The sequence below is a fragment of the Strix aluco genome, chromosome 3 (assembly GCF_031877795.1).
Source record: "Strix aluco isolate bStrAlu1 chromosome 3, bStrAlu1.hap1, whole genome shotgun sequence".
NCBI lineage: Eukaryota > Metazoa > Chordata > Aves > Strigiformes > Strigidae > Strix > Strix aluco.
The window spans coordinates 77508256-77526529 of record NC_133933.1 but is presented as its reverse complement, the minus strand read 5'-3'; the positions used below and the strand labels follow the sequence as shown (position 1 = coordinate 77526529).

Here is an 18274-nt window from a genome sequence, read left to right as displayed (position 1 = left end):
TGCTGCTGACAACCTTGCTTGTATCTTACTTTTAACTCTCTAAGTCCAAAGCGTACACTTGTAATGCATGTAGGGAGATTGTTATGAGTTGCAAACTGTACTGCGACCAGAGCCAATTTAGTTTGATTATGCTGAGCTGTTTGAATAGTTGGTGCCTGACCTCAATTAAAATTCAGAGGATGGTGCCCACCACATCAAGATGCTGTAGGAGTGCAATCTCAGGCGTGCTGCAAAGCCTAGGATTTTGCATCCAAGTTATGATTGCATTATGGTCTGCCTTAAAGCAGACAAAACCCAAGGGTTGTAAATGGGGGGGGGGGGTGTGGGGGGGTGTGGGGGGTGTTTGGTTGGGGTTTTTTTTGCCTCCCTTCATATTTTGGCCAAAAATGGAGAGCTTGAAGTACATTTCCTGGGAGGAGAACCAACTTCAGTCTTTCTACTAGGAGATTTATAAACATCAGGCTACCTCCAGTTTTTAAACTGTGTGGTTGCCAAAATAAATTCAAAGCTTGTTGGACCAGACAGGTAGGCTGTGCCTGGACCCAAGATGCTGATACCTAAGGAGCTGTCATGTGAGTGCTCTCTATTGTGTGGCAGAATCTGACAGGGCCTGAAATACATTCTTTTAATTAGCCCTTCAGCACCTTGCTAGTTGCTTGGAGTAGGAGGGAGAGGGAAGAGCTTTCAGGTTCATTTCTTTGACAATTGCTTTTATTGCCATGAACTTGATTTTACTTTGCGCTGCATGTTCATGAAATCTACAATGATAGAGTGAGCTGATACCAGTGGGCTGTGGTGTACTGTGCAGCGTGAGGTTTATGTGGCTTTTATTACTATGCTGGGACTTCCTGTCATTGCAAAGAGTAAAGATCAAGGTTCTACTTGTAATCAGGAGTTCTGTTTGTACTTAGGGCAAGCTTGGCAAAAGGCCTGTGTTAGGCTTCTGACTCTGAACTAGTTTTACCTTTTCTGTGGCCAGGGTAAATATGTACAGGTGAAAAGATCAGTGGTCCCCCTGTTCAAACTCAGATGTCAGGGAATGGTTACATAAGTCACATAAGGGTGTTTGTTTTTTTTTTTTTTGTAACTTACTTTCTTTGTATCAGGGATGCAAAGTTCCAGATGGAAAGGTGATCTGACTGTACAGTTGAAGGACGTGGAAACCTTCTTCTTGTAGACTAATTATATGAGGTCACCTTTGTCTAATAGAAGCAGCTAACTGTGTAGTGCATGAAGTAACTCTGTCCAGAAAAAAGCAGGTAAAATGTATCAGAAGGTGGGTTAGATGGATTGAAAATTAGAAGATCGAGCAGGTCCCTTAGGACCAGTGAAAGAAGCAAAGCAACAAAAAAGGCATTATGTGAACTGGAAGGATATTTTATATTTTTGAAACAGTGTTATGGGAAACCCAAGGTTAGATGCTCTTTGTCAAATCAAAATGATTATTTGGAATGTTTTTTAAATTAGAAGTTACATCCTGCTGTGGCTGGTTCTTAGAACATTGATTCAATACCACCCAAAAGTGGTCACTGTAGTTTGTTGATGTAGACACTATAGCAGGAAGCAGGGATGAGGGTCCAAAACTTGCCTTCCCCACCAGGGAAGTTCAGTTGGTGCCTGAAAAAAAGTGGGAACAGTTTCCTCCCTCAGATCATATGCTTTGCCCTCCTGACTGAGGCTGTGCTGAAAGAGATTATTGGAGGGGAAAATGCTAGAGATGTATCAGAGACTTAACCATGTGTACATGGGGAGGAGAGGAACTACAGTGCTGGTCTGTGAGTAGTTTCAATGGATAGAGTTGAGAAATATGCAGGAGTTGGACCTCCCTTTGTAAGCAACATAAAAGGCATTAATGTCTACAAAGGTAAATATATCGTAGATGCATGTCAGGAGTGGAGCTGTTGAACTTGCAAATGTTTTTGAGTTGTTGATAGTTAAAAATCTTGAGATGTGTCACTGTACTTACCTTCTCAGAGGAAGCCCTTGGGCAAGCTGCTGCATGGAGTTGAATGATGGATGGGTTACCTGTGATAGTGAGTCAATGAATGTATGAGGAAGGAGATAGTCATAGATAGCTGGTAGCTTTTTACATCAGTAGCTCTAGCACATCATCAGGTATGATAGAGTGGATGTTCACTTAAAAACTGCTGTGACTATGGCTTGTGGTTTTTCTCAATATTTCAAGTAGCAAATTGTCAGACATGACCTTGATAACCCAAACAAACAATGCAATGTAGTGTTTCAGTCAATGAGCAACACCAGAGAATGCAACATAAAGGTCACTTTAATAGCAAATGGTTGAGTATTGGTGTTTACCAAGGAAACAGAAACTCAAACATATCAAAGCATAACCATACCCAAGCTGATCAATCTTACAGTCTGGACATTGAAGGTTCTACCAAAAGAAGCCTCACAAAATGCTTAAGTGAAACGTTTTTCAGAAAGCTTTTAACAACACCAATCTATCCTCACCTGATTGTCTACAAATAAAGCCAATGAAAGAAAAATCACACATGAAGGAAGGGAATAAGTTTATTAAGAAACTTAATTAAAATACCTTGTAAATTTACAAACAGGAAACTGGTGGAATTGAATAGCTTCCTCAGATAACTCACATTTTGTGACTGAGTTGTCATCATTATTATTTCTATAACAGAGCTGAAAATGGATGTATTTTCTTAGCCAGAACTTCAGATATGTCCATTCAGTGTAAACATCAAAGGATGATGAAGCTCAAAACCAGCCTATATTTCATCGTTAATATCCCAGATGAATTTGATGGGCAGGGTCTTCATTTTCTCACTAAGAACTTTGTCAAACCTTTCATTCTGTGCCACTGTCATGATGTTTTTCCAGTCTCCAACAGTGCCTGAGGAAAGAGGCAGTAAAGGGAGGTGAGAAGCAGAATGTGCATCTCTCCAAAGCCCACTGCAGAGTGCTAGTCTTGGGAAGCAATTCCTAGCTTCCTCAGCATTTCTCTGTTGCTGGCCTGCTAAGTGAGGCTCCCTGTGCTCTTTTGAGAACGTGCTTCCAAATCTAGGTGCTGTGAATAAAACACAGCATAGACCTATAATCCTGACTCCTCATAAAGTTATTAAACTTACTTGTTCTGTTGTTTTACTGATTCTTTTGAGCTCAAAGAGGAAATTATTAAAAGCAACACCTCTTGTTTTTCTCTCAGTGCACCACTCTAATCCCTCGAGGTTTCCTCCTACACTGAATGTTAGGACACCTTAGCAATGCCTGGGAGCCCAGGGATGCCATGTATGGGCTTGGAAGGTAGGTGGTCAAGAAGGTCTATGCTCACACAATCAAGGTGATGCTTGCCTTGAAAAGTAAGAAACAATAAAAAAAAAAAAAAAGAAAAAAAAAAAGAGTTATCTTACTCCTGGTTGGGTAAAACCCTTAAATCCTTTCCTGTATCTGACAGGCCTGTACAATCACATTAGAATGAGTAAAACACTAACTTTTTATTATCCTTAGGAAAATAAGGTCAAATCACTGATGCCACAACAATAAAACTGCTCTTCTAGACCACTAACCTGAAGTCTCCCTCTGAAAATGGGGCATTCCAGCTGAGACCAGAAACCCTAGGTTCATCTCACACCAAGAAGTGTGGGATTAAATAGTTGTAGCATTGCACTGCTTCCATCTTACCTTTTCGTAGAAAACTACCCTTGTTTTTTAGTGCGATATCATCTGGCAGGTTCTCATAGTTTGCCCTGGGATCTTTTCGCATGTTCTCAAATGTAGCTTGTCTCACAACACTGTCCACTTCCTCTTCACTCAGCTTCTTGCCTAGGAAGTTGCAGATCTTCAGCACAGCACTTCTGAGATCCTGCAATAATGTTACTTTGAAGAGTCTTGATGATGCAAAGAGCTAGATGCATACAGTAGTTGGAATACAGGATAATAAGGGACATATATTTGGGTGCAGAACTGACCACAATTTTTGTGGGAGAATAGTCTCGCTTGCACCAGTTGAATACTGGAGAGCAGTGATGCTGTAGCTCACTGCAGCAGCGTGCCCTTAGAGATGGGGAATTCTGTGTTCTGCTCCCCATGTTGCAAACTCTGCATCTCTTATTAGATGCCCTGGCAGTGTCACCCCTGGAATTGCACCTGTCACTGCGAAGGCACTCAACCCGTGGGGGCTTTGTCAGTCTTGTTGTCCTAGCAAGGGTCTCGACCTGAGCAACCTGAGGCTCCAAAGTGTGAGAGACCAGTGCAGTGGCATGTGACATGGGCTGCGCTGCTGTGGCTGGGGCGCTCTGGGGCTTGCCCGTGAGGAGAAGGGCATCCACCTTGGAGAAACGAGAAGTTGCACAACGGCATGAGCAGCCACCAAGCAGGAAACATCTAGTCGCAATTTGAGAGCTCCTCAAGCACTTTAAAGCCTGCCTCTTAAGCACTTCTTTCCTTTAGTGGAACTGTTCCTATGAGCACAACATTCCTGTTGAAGATAATTGTAAAAGTCTTGTTCTTGACTATGTCAGAAAGGTTTTTTTGGGGTGACAGTGAAGATAACTTCTGTCATATTGGAAAGTGTTTTACCTAATAAGTGTCTAGTAATTGATAAGACCTTGAACCAGTGAGAGAAATTACTTCATCCTCTCAGAAGTCTCAATCTGAATCTACTCCAAAATGGATTAAGCACTTTCTGATATAAAGTGTAATTATTAAAGAGCTGTCTGAAAATGCACTCAATATAAGAAGAGAATATCTTTAATATAGTGATACTAATTGACCTCACCTTTTTCATTTCTTCATAGGTAACAAAGAGTATATTGAAATCTTCTGCATGACTGTACCAGCCTGCCACATGATCCAGCCACGAACTGGCAAGTACTTAGGAAGGGAAATTATTAAAACAAAAAAATAAAGAGAAATACTATTAACAACTAGCAGTAAAACAGTAAAATTATCGGTCTTTTGGGTCTTTGAAAGGGTTTTTTAAAATAATTTTTTTTGATCATTTGGGGGATGCTTCTCACAGTCTTTGTGACAATTCTCCAAGCTGACATGACAAATGCCCTTTGAGTTACTAGGAACACTAGTAGTCTGAACTAATACCTGCGGAAGCAAAAAAACTACTTCTCTATCTTTGCTATACAGTGTCTGTCTTATGGGTTCAGCTCCACTAACCGAGTGCAGAAAGTGTTAAGAGACTTTCAGTCATAATGGTTGTATTCTGAATCAGCATCCAGTTCAGATAAAATAAGCAGCTTGCATGTTGTTGTGGAGCAGCAAAGCCATGCCTATGCTACTCCCTTTGGACCAGCTTTCATCAGAAAATGATGCCAAGCTCAGACAGCCTCTGCAGCTTTGAATTCAGGTTACTGCATAGCTGAGGATTCCGGTAATTGATATTTAGTGATATAATTAATCTCCATTCAATCTGAGGTCATAGAGTACGATTTAGGCTCCTTAGTAAAAAAGACATCCTACCTTTACCAGCTAAAAATCTCTCCATAAAAAGGTTAAAATCTGGTATTTCCTCTAATGTGGACATGTATTTGGAGAAGTGGTAGTAAGAAACCATAACATCCTTAGGGTTCCTGGTAACATAAATAATCTGCAAAACAATAAGAAGACTAGTCTCAGAGATATTAAAGGACTCCATTACCCCGACCATCAGTGCATTTTTCTGTACAGGTCCCACTTAAAATGCGTGAAAACCATTTGAAGGTGACAATCACATTAGGTCAATTCTGGATAATGTAGTGCTGTCAATTTGTTTTATCGGCGGTATTTCTGTAGTTGCAGTCATTCAGTGGCAGCAGCTAAATCTCTTCCAAACTTCACTGGTACTGTGAAGAAAATGGTGAGCATATTGCAGTTTCCCGTTACACCTGTATCTGTGAAGAAGGTAACAGCAGCACTAAGAGCTTGCCTCCATAGCCCCTGTGGGCAGAGCTCTGCCACAGCTCCTGCTCACTCAACCATGGGAAGCCTGACATCAGAAATAAGGATGGAAGGGGCAGAAGTCATCGGGACCACTATAAGAAAGACTAGCAGAAGTTTGAGATTCTTCACCAGGCAGCAAAGTAACAATTTGCTGTAAGGAAGCTAAGGCAATTCTCAGTGTGCTGTTAGAAGTATATATCCCATATGTATCTTCAGACTTGCCCATATGTCCATGTTCTGTCAGTGAACCTTAGTGTAGTATCTTGGTTATACCTGTCTCTAAGGAGGCATTTTCCATGGGTGACAGGGCCTGAGCTATGGCACAGTTCACGATGGAGAGTCCTATTTAGAAACTCACAGTCCTAGGAAGCAAGAAAATGCAGTTCTCACATTCCCTCCTACCTACTATAGGCCCGTCCTACTCATATTTTCAGTGTGGGAGACTTTTTTTCAGACTTATAACTTCACTGGAATAGGACCTTTTCGCAAGGGGAAAATCAGTGCAAGTCTTTGACCCTGGCAGATCCTCCTAAAATGCATCACCGCTCTCTCTAACAGTGTTGGAGCTGAAAGGAAACAGAAGAAATGGGCTTTAGAATGTCCCTGACCTCCCCACATATACAAAGCAGGTGATATTTATTCCAAGACATGGAGAACTGAAAGAGGAAAAAGGTAGGATTTGGACCAATTCAGTGAGGCAAACTGGCATGATTGGTTTTAAGGAAATTGTAAAAACAACATCACTTACACGTCCTCTTTTGTTTCTCAGGTCTCTTGGAAGTAAGTAGTAAGGCAGGTGGGTGGCAAAAACACGAGGCGAAGGAAGAACTGTATAATCCCTATTTTTTGTCCTGTATTCCAGCCATGGGATTCTTTCCATGGTCTCCACATTTTCTGTTCCATTACGGTGGCCTTCATGAATTATTAAGCTCAAAATGTTCTGAGTCCACACAGTTCCTGAGAAGGAAACCTTTTTATTTGAACCTTGCTTGATTTTTTTTTTTAAATTAAAGATAGTATATTGTCATAAACAGAGCCTCTGCACTGCTATAATGAGGTTTAGTTTTTGAATACAAATACAACTTCACATACTGAAGACAGCAAACATTGTCATGGTGATTGTTGGCTGCAGAATGGAAGCATATTTTTGTTTTGTCCCTTCAGAAAAGCCAAGGACAGTAACTAAACCTTCAGTTCCTTCACCCAGTATACTCAGCTTCCACACAAATTATGTCTGTCCTCATCCTCTTGTGGGACTATGAATTGCTGCATCTCTGTTGTCCACACACCTAAAAATACCTCATACTGAGTGGATTTGGAAAAGACCTTTGCTTCTAGAACTCCTGCAAAGTGTTGTGAGATGTCATGAAACAAACAGCAGATAACACCATGTTTGTAAAGCACGGATGAGCCCCACAAAGCAAATGTTTGTGGCAAGAGGGTCTCTAAAGTTCCTTGGGGAAGATCTGACTCCTGAGTCACAGCTGCTGGCAAGGATGATCTAAAAAGGCAGGATCCTGCAGGTGGCTGACTGCTGTGCCAGTATGTGTTCATGTGCCAGCTGGTAATGGTGGGAGACAAATCCTGAGTGATTAGCCCACTTGGGCAATGAGCAGAACTGTTTAACTCCAAGTCCTCTGGCCTTCTCAGCCCTATACTAGTACTGGTTCCTTTCCCCTTTTATACCATAGGCCTGTAAAGATGACACTTGAGAGCATTCAAACCAATGTGGAAGAGCACTAAATTACTGCTGTAGGTTACCCTGAACAAGTACAGAGAAAGGAAGGCATCTGAAACTGAAGCCTTCCCCTTCCTGGGAAGGAAGCTCTTCATTCTGGAGATTAGACTGTAGGCATGTTGTAGATATAAAGTCACTGGGCAAGAAAAAGAAATATCCCTAGGATTCACAGGAACAATACCTAGTGATTTCACAGCTGTGTTGACTGTCTTGCTCTGCTTGGCATAATCAAGCTGGACAATTTTTCTGTGCAGTGGTAGAGATTCAACAGAAGGATTAGAGGGTACCTTAGATTGATAACTGGTGAGGAAGAAACAGGATGGTGGGGCATGATAGAGGGAAAGGTGTGAATGAGAGAGAGATGACATTCTGTGCAATTCATAACTCAAAATCATGTTCCAACTCCTTCCTGTCCCAGGGTAACCCATCAGTTTGCAACATGAAACTCCTACTTCCACAGATGTGCTCATCTCAGTGCCATAACATCTTTACCCCTTAAACACTGCCTTCTTGTCCTCCCTCTCTGCCTTACTCAGACAGCTCACCCCAGTGCTGCCTGACGATGAGCTAGCATTTCCTGGGCTCCCAGTCCCCTCTCTTTGTTGTCCACAACCCCTTCACAGGCTTCTCGTATCACATCTACCTTCACTACGACCACACCTGGTGCTCCCTGCCACTCCTTCTGGGCTTCGCTTAAGAATGCCTTTCTGCCTCAGGTACTTTACTGAATACCCGAGGGAATAGTGAATTCCAGCAAGGTGTTCAGTGACCCTAGGAAAAGGACATATGCTAACAAAACACCAGTTATGTTGTGCAAAGGCTGCATCTTGAAGGCTGCTGAAGAACACCAAAGGGTAATGGCAGAGGTTTCCAAGAGCACAAACAGCAGAGGCCTTGAAAGTACAACCATGGATTGGTACCAGAGATGTCAAGACTTTAGTAATAAATCACTGCTTAATGCATGATCAAGTCATTAGTTACTAGTAACTTATGAAATGCAGTGTTGAAAAATGGATAGACCAGTTTTAAAGCATCAAGTGAACCTGTATGGAAACATGTCGAGGCTTTAGATCTCCTGTAAGATGACAGTGAAGCCAGCTGGTTGCTCAGTTGCATTTGCTGCAGAAATAGGAATGCAAAATTCATCACACTAGTGTATGTATGACTATGTGGGTAAATAGTACTTCTTTGTCCTTGAAGGGCTTATAGCATTGACTCACGTTTGCTCTGATCTCCTGCTTGGTTGCAATTTGGATGCAGCAACCCCCAAACCACCTTCCATGTGAGCTCACAAATCATTCCAGATATCCCACAATTGTCTCCAACACTCATGCACCCAGCCCTACCAAAACTATATATGTGTTTTGTGAGGTACAGGAGGTCAGTTTTGTTTGTGTGTAGCTTGCTCTGAGTACACCTACAAGATGTACTTGAAGATAATTGTAAAAGTCTTGTTCTTGACTATGTCAGAAAGGTTTTTTTGGGGTGACAGTGAAGATAACTTCTGTCATATTGGAAAGTGAGAATGAGGTAGACCAATACGGTTGGACACAAGGAGGAACCTTGTGTCTGGCTGTTCAGGCCATGGCTATGCAGGGTTTATACTTAATGCTACACTGCATATACTCAGAGATGATTCACGTCTAAAAGAAAAACTAACAACCCTAGGTACTTCTGAAGTTAGATGGCTGAATAAAGGCAGATTTTTCCCCCCTTTAGAAACAATTCCATTCTTACCTGATTTTGGGTAAGTAGCTATAAATATGTCACTGTCTTTGATTTCAAAATCCTCCAGGGAAGCTATGTACTCAGGTGAAGTTTCTACACTAAAATAAAACTCTTTGTATTTGAATAGATATTTTTTTGGTGTTTCCATTGTTAATCTGTTGTTAGAGGTGAATAACCTGCAATGAGAAAATTCAAAGTTATGTCTTTTTCAAGATATAACTTTATATCTTGTTATATCTTGTTCAACAAACAAAGAACAATTCAAACAAAGATCCACTGCTGGAAAATTTTAGCAAAATGCATTTCAGCAAAATTCTGGAAACAATACACTGAAATTTAGCTTTCAAATTTTTCACAATAATATTACTTGGGATACATTTCTAATGAAAAAAAAAAAAAAGAAAGGTGTAGAGCATTACCCTTTATTCATATACAGATGTATGCTACCTGCATGTAAAAACTAATGTAACTGAAGGCAACCTATGTAAAAATCATTTGTCAAGATTTCTGTAGGATCTGAATGACTATGAAGTTTTCTTTGGGATGTCAATAGCTCTTGAACAGAGCTAGCTTAACTACCAAGCTCTCATTCTGGATTTTGTGACTGAAACTGTGTTCAAAATGTCTTATTACAATTTCTGCCTCCTTCTACTTATTCTCTGTCTCATTACTAATGTTTCTCCCATAGTAAATATGGAATATTTCTCCCTGCAAACTAGGATGGGTAATCATGAACATGTGTTTATTTCTTGAACATGTCTACTGGTTTCATGAGATTGTGTCTCATTAGCACCATTGCCATATATTTGCCAGAAAAAGACATTAACTGTCATTGTTGTGGTGACGAGGGAAGAACAAATGCTTGGGGAGATACAGGCAGAGTAAAAGAGAGACTGAAGAGAGAGACTGACTCTTGTAGCTGAGCCAGAGCCAAATGGAGCATCTAGGTTTGAAGGTTTTGGTCTGTGTCTCTTCTGCAGTCTTTGAGCTGAATGATACATCCATGGATTTCAGTGAGCTTAACATCCCAGTCTGTCCCTCCCTGATCTGTAGATGAACTATTTATTAATACCATTAGACAATGTACAAGCCTTGGCAGAAATGACATAAGCAAGCTCACTTCCAGACTTGGATATCACAAGCATTGTCTTATGTGGGTTAAAATATGTTTGGAAAGAGAGACTTTTCTATCTGGAATTTCATCTAGGTTTCTGTCCCCTGATTTCCCTTTGCAATGTGACCATTCCCATCTCTCTTGGACTGCTGTGTTTACATTGCTCCAACATTGGGACATCACCCTTGCCCAGATTTGTCAAATCAGCCAATTGTGCAAGACATACCGGCCAAGTGATCTGAATTCACCACAACAGGCAGACCTTGGAAACGAGGCTGCCGATCCCACCTGTAATCATTAGCTCCTCTCCAGTTCGTGTTCAGCTTCCCCTTTGCCTCCTTGGCATGTGAACCCCCTTGGTCAGGTGTGTGCCCCCCACCTGGCCCTGCACCGCCCCACTGCGTCGCCCCAGTGGTGCTGCCTTTGGCGGGAGCGCTGCCCTTGGGCCCGCGCAGCTGAGGACATGCCCTCCTGCTCGGACACCTCAGAAAGCACCCAGACAGCGCTGCTGGTGTGGCTGCTTGGGCTGGTTGACAGGGCAGGGGAAGGAACACAGTGGCCACTGCCATGACCGGGGACACCCACTGCCCACCCTGCCCCAGGCAGAGGGGGCTGAGTTACCTCCAGCAGCCACAGAAGGACACATGGATGTCCCTCAGATGCGGCAAAGGCTGTGGCAGGCCCTGATCTAAACAACTCCTTGGGCATGCAATACTAGCAAGTTTTAAGACAAACATATGTCTTTGTTTTATTAGATTAATCAAACTTAGTTTCTCCTATTAACATCCACACTTGGTATTGTTAGCCAACAAAAAAATCCTTTGCTTTGGGAGATGCACGAGCTCAGTTCTACTGTCAAAGATTCACGACCAAAGAAATGTGGCTGGATGTCTCCTTCCTGGGAGCACTGGCCCCTGTGCTTGTGCTGCCTTCCCTCCACCAGTGCTGGTGGCATGGGCCATGGCCAGGGCAGCGTGGGGAGCAAGGGCAGGGAGGGCAGGGAGGGCAGCAAGGGGAGCCACCGCTGTGTGTGGTGAGGGGCTGCCTGCCTCATCTCATGGCGACAGGCACCACCTGCATCAAAGCCTGTGAGGTGCTTCAGCTTCACGGCAAAGCCTGTGCTTCACCGAGTGAAACAGCCCCCAATGAATCAGTGCTCTAAATGGAGAAAAACCCATGTTTAGAAACAAAGGGATTAGTACAGTTTTAAATTCAAGTTGTGATACCAAAGCTGGGGAAGTCCTAAGAGCACAAAGATATGGAGAAGGAGTGAAAAATGTTACTGATACAGGAGGAAGAGCAAGGAATTTGTGGAAAACAAAAAGTGGACACATTCAATGCACAGTATACAGAAACCTTCTTGTTCTTGTTCTTTCAAAAACATGAGTTTTTACATTACTTTGGAACAAAGGTTATTGCACTGCTTGTTTCTTACAGATGTGTGAATATACCATGAAAAAATATACCATGGAAAAAAAGCTTTGCCCTGTTTCCTGGAAAGCCTATTCGTAATCTGCTGTATACGATGGGAGAAAAATTAAACATTCAGGTATGCTCATACCAGTCAGCTATGCATCTCAAAAATGTATCTCAAAAATCTATCTCCAACAAAGGTGTCTGCCAGTTCATCTCCTAAATCCACAGTGTCTATGCACTTTTACTCTGCTTAGTTAATTATCTCACAGCTACAACTCCAATTTCTTTGTGAATGATACAGAAAAGCCCATGTGAGACTCCAATTCCCACACCAGCAGTGAGATAACTCTGCTCTGGACAGCCGTCTTCCTCTCAAGCACGGACCAGCTCTAGCTCCTAGCTCTCTGCAACTCTTACTGGCAGTACATGCCAAAATGGTCTACAAAAGAGTTCTATGTACAATTATTATTTTACTGAGAGGGTAATAGAGCATCATTTAACTCAGAGATCTACTGTTCTAATAATTTCAGGCATACTTACCTCCCCTGTTCTCTGTTCGGTGCCCACGGAGACGTGTGCTACTACTTCCCAGCTCGATGAATACAAGTAACTCTAGAGATGAATACGAGTAACTCTAGGGATGCCTGAGCCGTCACGTTTCCCTTTTAACTGAGTTGTGAACCCACAGACACTATGCTGGTTGGCTTGTTTTCAATATTGGCTTATCTTTAACGCAGACAGAGATTAGAAAACTAATATAACTTGCAAAAAACTGAAAACAGTCCAGAAAGATTTTTGAAATTATTTAAATGCTCATTCTGATTTCTGTTCCTCCTTTTTTTTATCAACAGCATTATTGAGGAAAATTGGAGACGGGCAGAAGTGAATAAAATCTTTTGGTTTTTGCTACGTTTTGGGTTTTTTTTCTCACCTTTCACTTCTGCTCAAATTGGTTTTTATCTTCAAGCAAAGTGTGACAGTAGTCCCAAAGAATAGCCTGAATCCACTACTCCACTGAAGTAGTTGATCAGACCATTTCAAACTGATCTCAGCCATGAGCCTGGAATAAGCTGCTTGGGTTAGTCACGTGTATGGTTGTGTTCATGTTAAGTTTTTCTGTGAGGTATTTTATAACTGAAATTAAACAATGCCTAAGACATTTCTCACTGAAACCTGAACTTCAGCAACATGACAAAGAACATTTTGTTCCCCAGTTCTGCATTGTGTTTTGTAGAGGATTACTTTTTAACCTGAATCAAATCCTCAGATAGTCCCCGAACTTGCACAACCGATCAGTCAGGTTGATCAGCATATGAATGAGCCAGAAAGAGGAGTAGGGTTGTGGTTTTTTTCATCACAGAGCAAACCCTTACGGTGAAAGATTAAGCCTGTTCTGCTTTGCTTTCTGCATGCCAACCAGGCATGCCTCTAATATTCTGTAACTGCAATTTCTATTCTAAGTGTTTAATAATAATGACAGACAACATCTATTGATCCCAAAACTAGACAGGGAGGTGCTCCACCAAATGTTCCAGCCCTGGCACACTGCTCTGAAGAATCCAAAGAGTAACAGCTATGGTCCCACATCAGCTTTGTGAACTAGCTGGAGAGCTTGTTGACAAGGTGTGAGTTAGGGCAAAAATCAATATTTTCCAGTGAAAAGAAACAGTGTGTAAAGCCATTTGGCCTCTGGACAGATAGTGAGTAGGGAAAGCATATGAATCCTAAGGATATTGTAAAATGACAGCATCCCAAAGTTAGGATTTGTCCCTGCTTGTCAGTAACCCTGAACTACAGTCTATCTGCAGTTAACTGAACATAGGTTTCATGTGTATTATCTTTTTTGGGATAAATAGTCCATCTGCTGCAATATTAATAATTAACTTTGGGATCCAAATACCCAGCATATATTATATTGCAGGTGAAGTTGCACACTGTTCAGTGGGGGACTGGAAAAGGAGATGTATGGTTTATTGTATAATTTAAACAAAACCAATGTTCTTGGTGCTATTAAACTCTTATGTCCTTCTCTGGTTGTTTCCTCTGGTACTTTGCACCAATACATTTCTGTTCATACTAATCATAGTTCTTTCACAAGCCTCTACAGTGACAGCAAACTGGTGTAGCTCTGAAGTTCCCTATACAGACAATAGACAGGTCTCCTGCCTACCTATACTGTAAAATTAAAATGTAAAGTAAATGCCTAAATAAAGCACATGGAATTCCACAATAAGTTTCATATAAGTTTTTGCAAAACACATTCAAAATGTCATAGCAAAAAAAGGGCAACTAAATTAGACCACTTCAACACTCATTTTAGGAATCTGCGTAGGAACAGACTGTTGCCCACCAACTGAGGAGAAAAGAGAAAAGGTTTGTAAGGCATTCCTTTATTTTAGACATGCCTCAGATACTATTATGTATCAGTAACATCTACTATTGACTCTTACTGCATAAAATCCATGCTGAAGATACATGGTACCTGAATTACTAGAGAAGCTTCTCAAAAGTTAGCATTACCTGAGGGCCACAGTCAGTGTGGAAAGCTAAATGTGAATACTGTGTCTGCTCCTTCCTACAGGATTTCTGTCACTGGCACACTTTGCCTCCCTCTTTCTTTCATTCCTGTAATTCACAACTGAATGTGTTTTACCTGTGTATCTTGTATCCCAGCTCCCAAGTTCAGCAAAGTGGCAGGGGGATTTTAGGTTGCCACAACAATTCTTAAACACCATGAAATGGATTTGTCTTGGGAAGATGAGGTGTTTGGACAGTTTTGTTTGTGTATCCCCACTAATGCACCAGAGCAAGATTCCAGCAGAGTTGCTTAAACAAGTGCTGTTAATCTGAGGGTACATTTTTTCTTTCTCTGAGAGACAGTTTTCTCTCTGATAGCCATAGTTTGTGTTTTGTACCCAAAATTTTCTAGCTAGAAAGAGGGAAGAGTTTGGTGCATTTTACATTGCAGAAAAATGCAGAAAAAAACAGTGAAACTGAGGCCTGAGAAGCTTTTGAAAGAGTTACAGGGATGGTGTCAAAGCCAAACAACCCCAAATGTACATGCTGCATAGTGGAAATCACACACTTTCACATACCAAGAGTGGCACGTGAAAAGATGTTGCCAGGGCAAAGTGTATAGGCAGTGACAAAGAAGATTGGGTTAATTTTCCTCAGCAAAGGGTAGAGAATGGTGAACTAAAGAGCTTTATTAGTTGTTGAAATAAATTCTGAATTTTCTACTATTATGTGCATTATTTGCATGTTTTAATTTGCAGCTATGTGTTACTTTTCTTCTGGGAAAACAAAGTAATGAACATAAATTTCAGTGACTTAACTGTGGGCAAGCTGTGAGTACTTGCTCCAGGACTCATGTGCTCCAGGGGGTATGTCAGTAAATATGAATTTCCATGCTGATGCAAATGGATCAAAAAAAACCCTAGAAAACAAACTAGCCCAGCTAAAAAAATGTGCTTGATCACCCTAATATTTTTCAGTCTTTAGATACAAAGTCATTTTACAAAGTTAAGCTCACAGGAAATGGGATGAATCTTGAGTAACACCTTGGTAAGGGGAGTGGGAGAAAAAGGACAGGAGGTAGTCTAGAAAATATAATTTTTGTTATATTTTTTGCTAATTTTTTACTAGATTCTGACCCCCTGCTTCAGTACATTACTAGTCAATGAAGGTCAGGGTTCTCAAAATATATAAAATGAAGAATAGTATCAGCTATTTAAACAAAGCAGGCTAACAGTCTGAGCACAGGATTCCTCTCTTCTAGTTTCAAAGATAGTGTCTTCCTTTTGACTATGAGGATTTGACTAGTGCTGCATTATAACCCATTTTTCATAGGTTCTGATTTTACTGGGACACCAAAGTCATAACCAAACTCAAAGATTAATTATTTACAAGAGTGTGTTAAATTCTGAATGGAGAATCTGAGAACATCATGCCCATGAAAGCAACCCTCAACTGGAAAACAGCTTTTTAAAAACTTTAATGACTTTTTTCCAATAATTTAATATATTAAAATCACTAGGGTAAGAAGAAACTGAGAGGAATGTTAGAAATTATAAGCAAAAAATTTTGTAAAATATGTCTGGCCTAAGACGTGACAAAACCAATGACATGACAATAAAATCGCCTTTGAATTAGACCTAAAACTCTCTCTTTTAACAAAGTCTAGCCACTTATTTTGGCTAAAACTGAGCATTGAACTCTCCATTTCATACAACACTATGGAGTTATGTCCTTGCATTTCCTGCCTTACAGTAAAATATGCTTGTGGTCACAGTTATCTAATTCACATTTGTGTGTGCGCACATGTTTTAACAGAAATTAAAAACCAAAAAAAACTTGAAAAGCCCAGGGATTGAAGACCATGATGTTCTCTTCCTTAAGTTGGAATCTCAAATCCTTCCAATTGCTTTGCATGACCAGTAGCTGAAAAGCATTACACCATCTACACAGTTTTTCTGTATGCATAGCAAAAATTATCAACTAGATACCTTATTACTTCTGTGTTGGCTATTCCCCTCTAAAATTTCTGTATCTCCTCCACAAGTCTCCACCTTCTCAAGAACCATTTAAAGTGTTGCTGGCTTACACTGTTGTAATAGTGTTTGCTTAACCCTGTTACACTATCTCATATTCAAGGCATTTACGGCTGTCTTTTACAGCTCTGCTTTTCTCCTTTTAGCCTGATTCAATTTCTGCTATATCAGCCTAACACTCTTGTTTGCCATTTGAATAAAAACCTTTGTCCTTCAATCTGTTTGAGAAGACCTCGTAGTTTGCCTTGGGATCATTTTTCGTATCTTTGAATGTAACCTGTTCCCACCACAGTCTCTGGTTCATCTTTTGTTCAGATTTTTTTCTTTAGAGCTGTAGATTTTCAACACAGCATCACTCAGATGCTGCAAAGGAAGGAGTAGATGGGAACTGGAGGAGTATACCATTAAACATCCCATTATACTCCATTCAAGACCAGGTTTATCAAGGCACTTTGACATTTTACCTCTCAGTGCCACTTTGAACAATGTTAAGTGCCAAAAGCTGTATTTTGTAAAGAGGAACTCTTGATATCTCTAGATTAGAACCAATTCATAGAAAAATCTTTGTACGCTAAGTCTGTCTACTTTGAGACTATTCTTCTCCAAATGACTGCTGGGCTAATGCTGAATTTGTTCTTTAAAATCTTCAATTTTTTTTCCTCAAAATTCTACAAACTCTCCAGTTTGTTAAACCACTGCAAAGGACACAGGCTTTTTTCTGTGGAATTTAAGCTAGGATGTCACAAACCCACAAAAATCAGAGCTGTAATCTTGTGGCCACTAGCTGTCCATAGAGGAATGAAAAATATTACCCCACCGTAAACTGCTGAACATCTAGGAATGAGGACAAGACTCTGCAAGTTTTTCACTGATAAGCCTTGCACACTGTGATCCCACTTAGAATATGATTTGTCCTATGTTATCATGTAGCCAACAGTCCAGTAAAAGTTGCAGCTCATTGCCTACATTGCACTGTAAGTTTGAGGTGAAAGGTAAATGAGAAAAAACTGTAGTGAAAACATGATACGAAATTTATCCCTGTGAGGAAACATACTGCCTGAAAAGTGCACACAAAAGAAAATTTCTAACTGCAGATAATAGAATTCACTCCATAGCCCTGCTTCTGAGGATAGCAAGGGAAGAGACTGGAAAGGTGACAAAAATCCTTATTTGTTTATTATGTCACTATCATGCAATTATTTTTATCAATTATAGCTTATTTAATTATTCTTCTGTTACAGATGATTCACATCTTTTAACAAATATATTCTTTTGTCACCACTGCCTAGTTCATGGATGGATCATATAATGGATCTGAGACTGATACAGCCATAGATATGACTTCAAGTATCCTCTTCCTTACCCTCAAGGGAATTAAGAAGGGGAAGACAATGAATATCACTTTACTTAACATATTTTATCTAGTTTTAATTTGCTCACAAAACATAATGTACGAGAGACTGAAATATATTAAATGCTCAAGTAAGTAAGAGCTATTGATCTGAATTACATAAAGTTTTTGGGAAAAAAGAATGGTAAGTAACAGTATCAAATTAAGAACCAGGTAGTGACATTTACAGAAAAATTTTATTTGGGGTTTAGACATGGACTCCTCCTTGCACTCTAACACTTCCACAAGAAGAAGGAGGATGTGAGATCATTCCTCACCACGTCTGTCACCCCACAATCTTCCTTGCTTGTCGGTGCAAAACTGTAGGCATGATGCACCCAAGATGTAGGTGGCTTTGTACGTTTACATAGCTATATGAGCTGCAAATGTGAACCCCCTGGGATTTATAGTATATAGATACACAAGTAAAC

General features: G+C 40.6%; 1 protein-coding gene across 2 annotated transcripts; it reads right to left on the bottom strand.

The window, feature by feature from the left end:
* Positions 1-2514: 2514 nt before the first annotated feature.
* On the bottom strand, positions 2515-12950 carry LOC141921817 (amine sulfotransferase-like). 2 transcript variants are annotated; one of them, XM_074820742.1, is made up of 7 exons: positions 12835-12950; positions 9383-9549; positions 6656-6864; positions 5449-5575; positions 4754-4848; positions 3658-3838; positions 2515-2869 (listed from the first exon to the last, which is right to left on the bottom strand). In XM_074820742.1, exons 2-7 carry the CDS (start codon positions 9519-9521, stop codon positions 2745-2747), a joined length of 876 nt encoding a protein of 291 aa, XP_074676843.1. In that variant the 5' UTR covers positions 9522-9549; positions 12835-12950; the 3' UTR covers positions 2515-2744. The 2 variants fall into 2 exon arrangements, with proteins under 2 accessions (XP_074676843.1, XP_074676842.1); XM_074820741.1 differs by lacking the exon at positions 12835-12950 and adding an exon at positions 12444-12565.
* Between the last annotated feature and the right edge of the window lie 5324 nt (positions 12951-18274).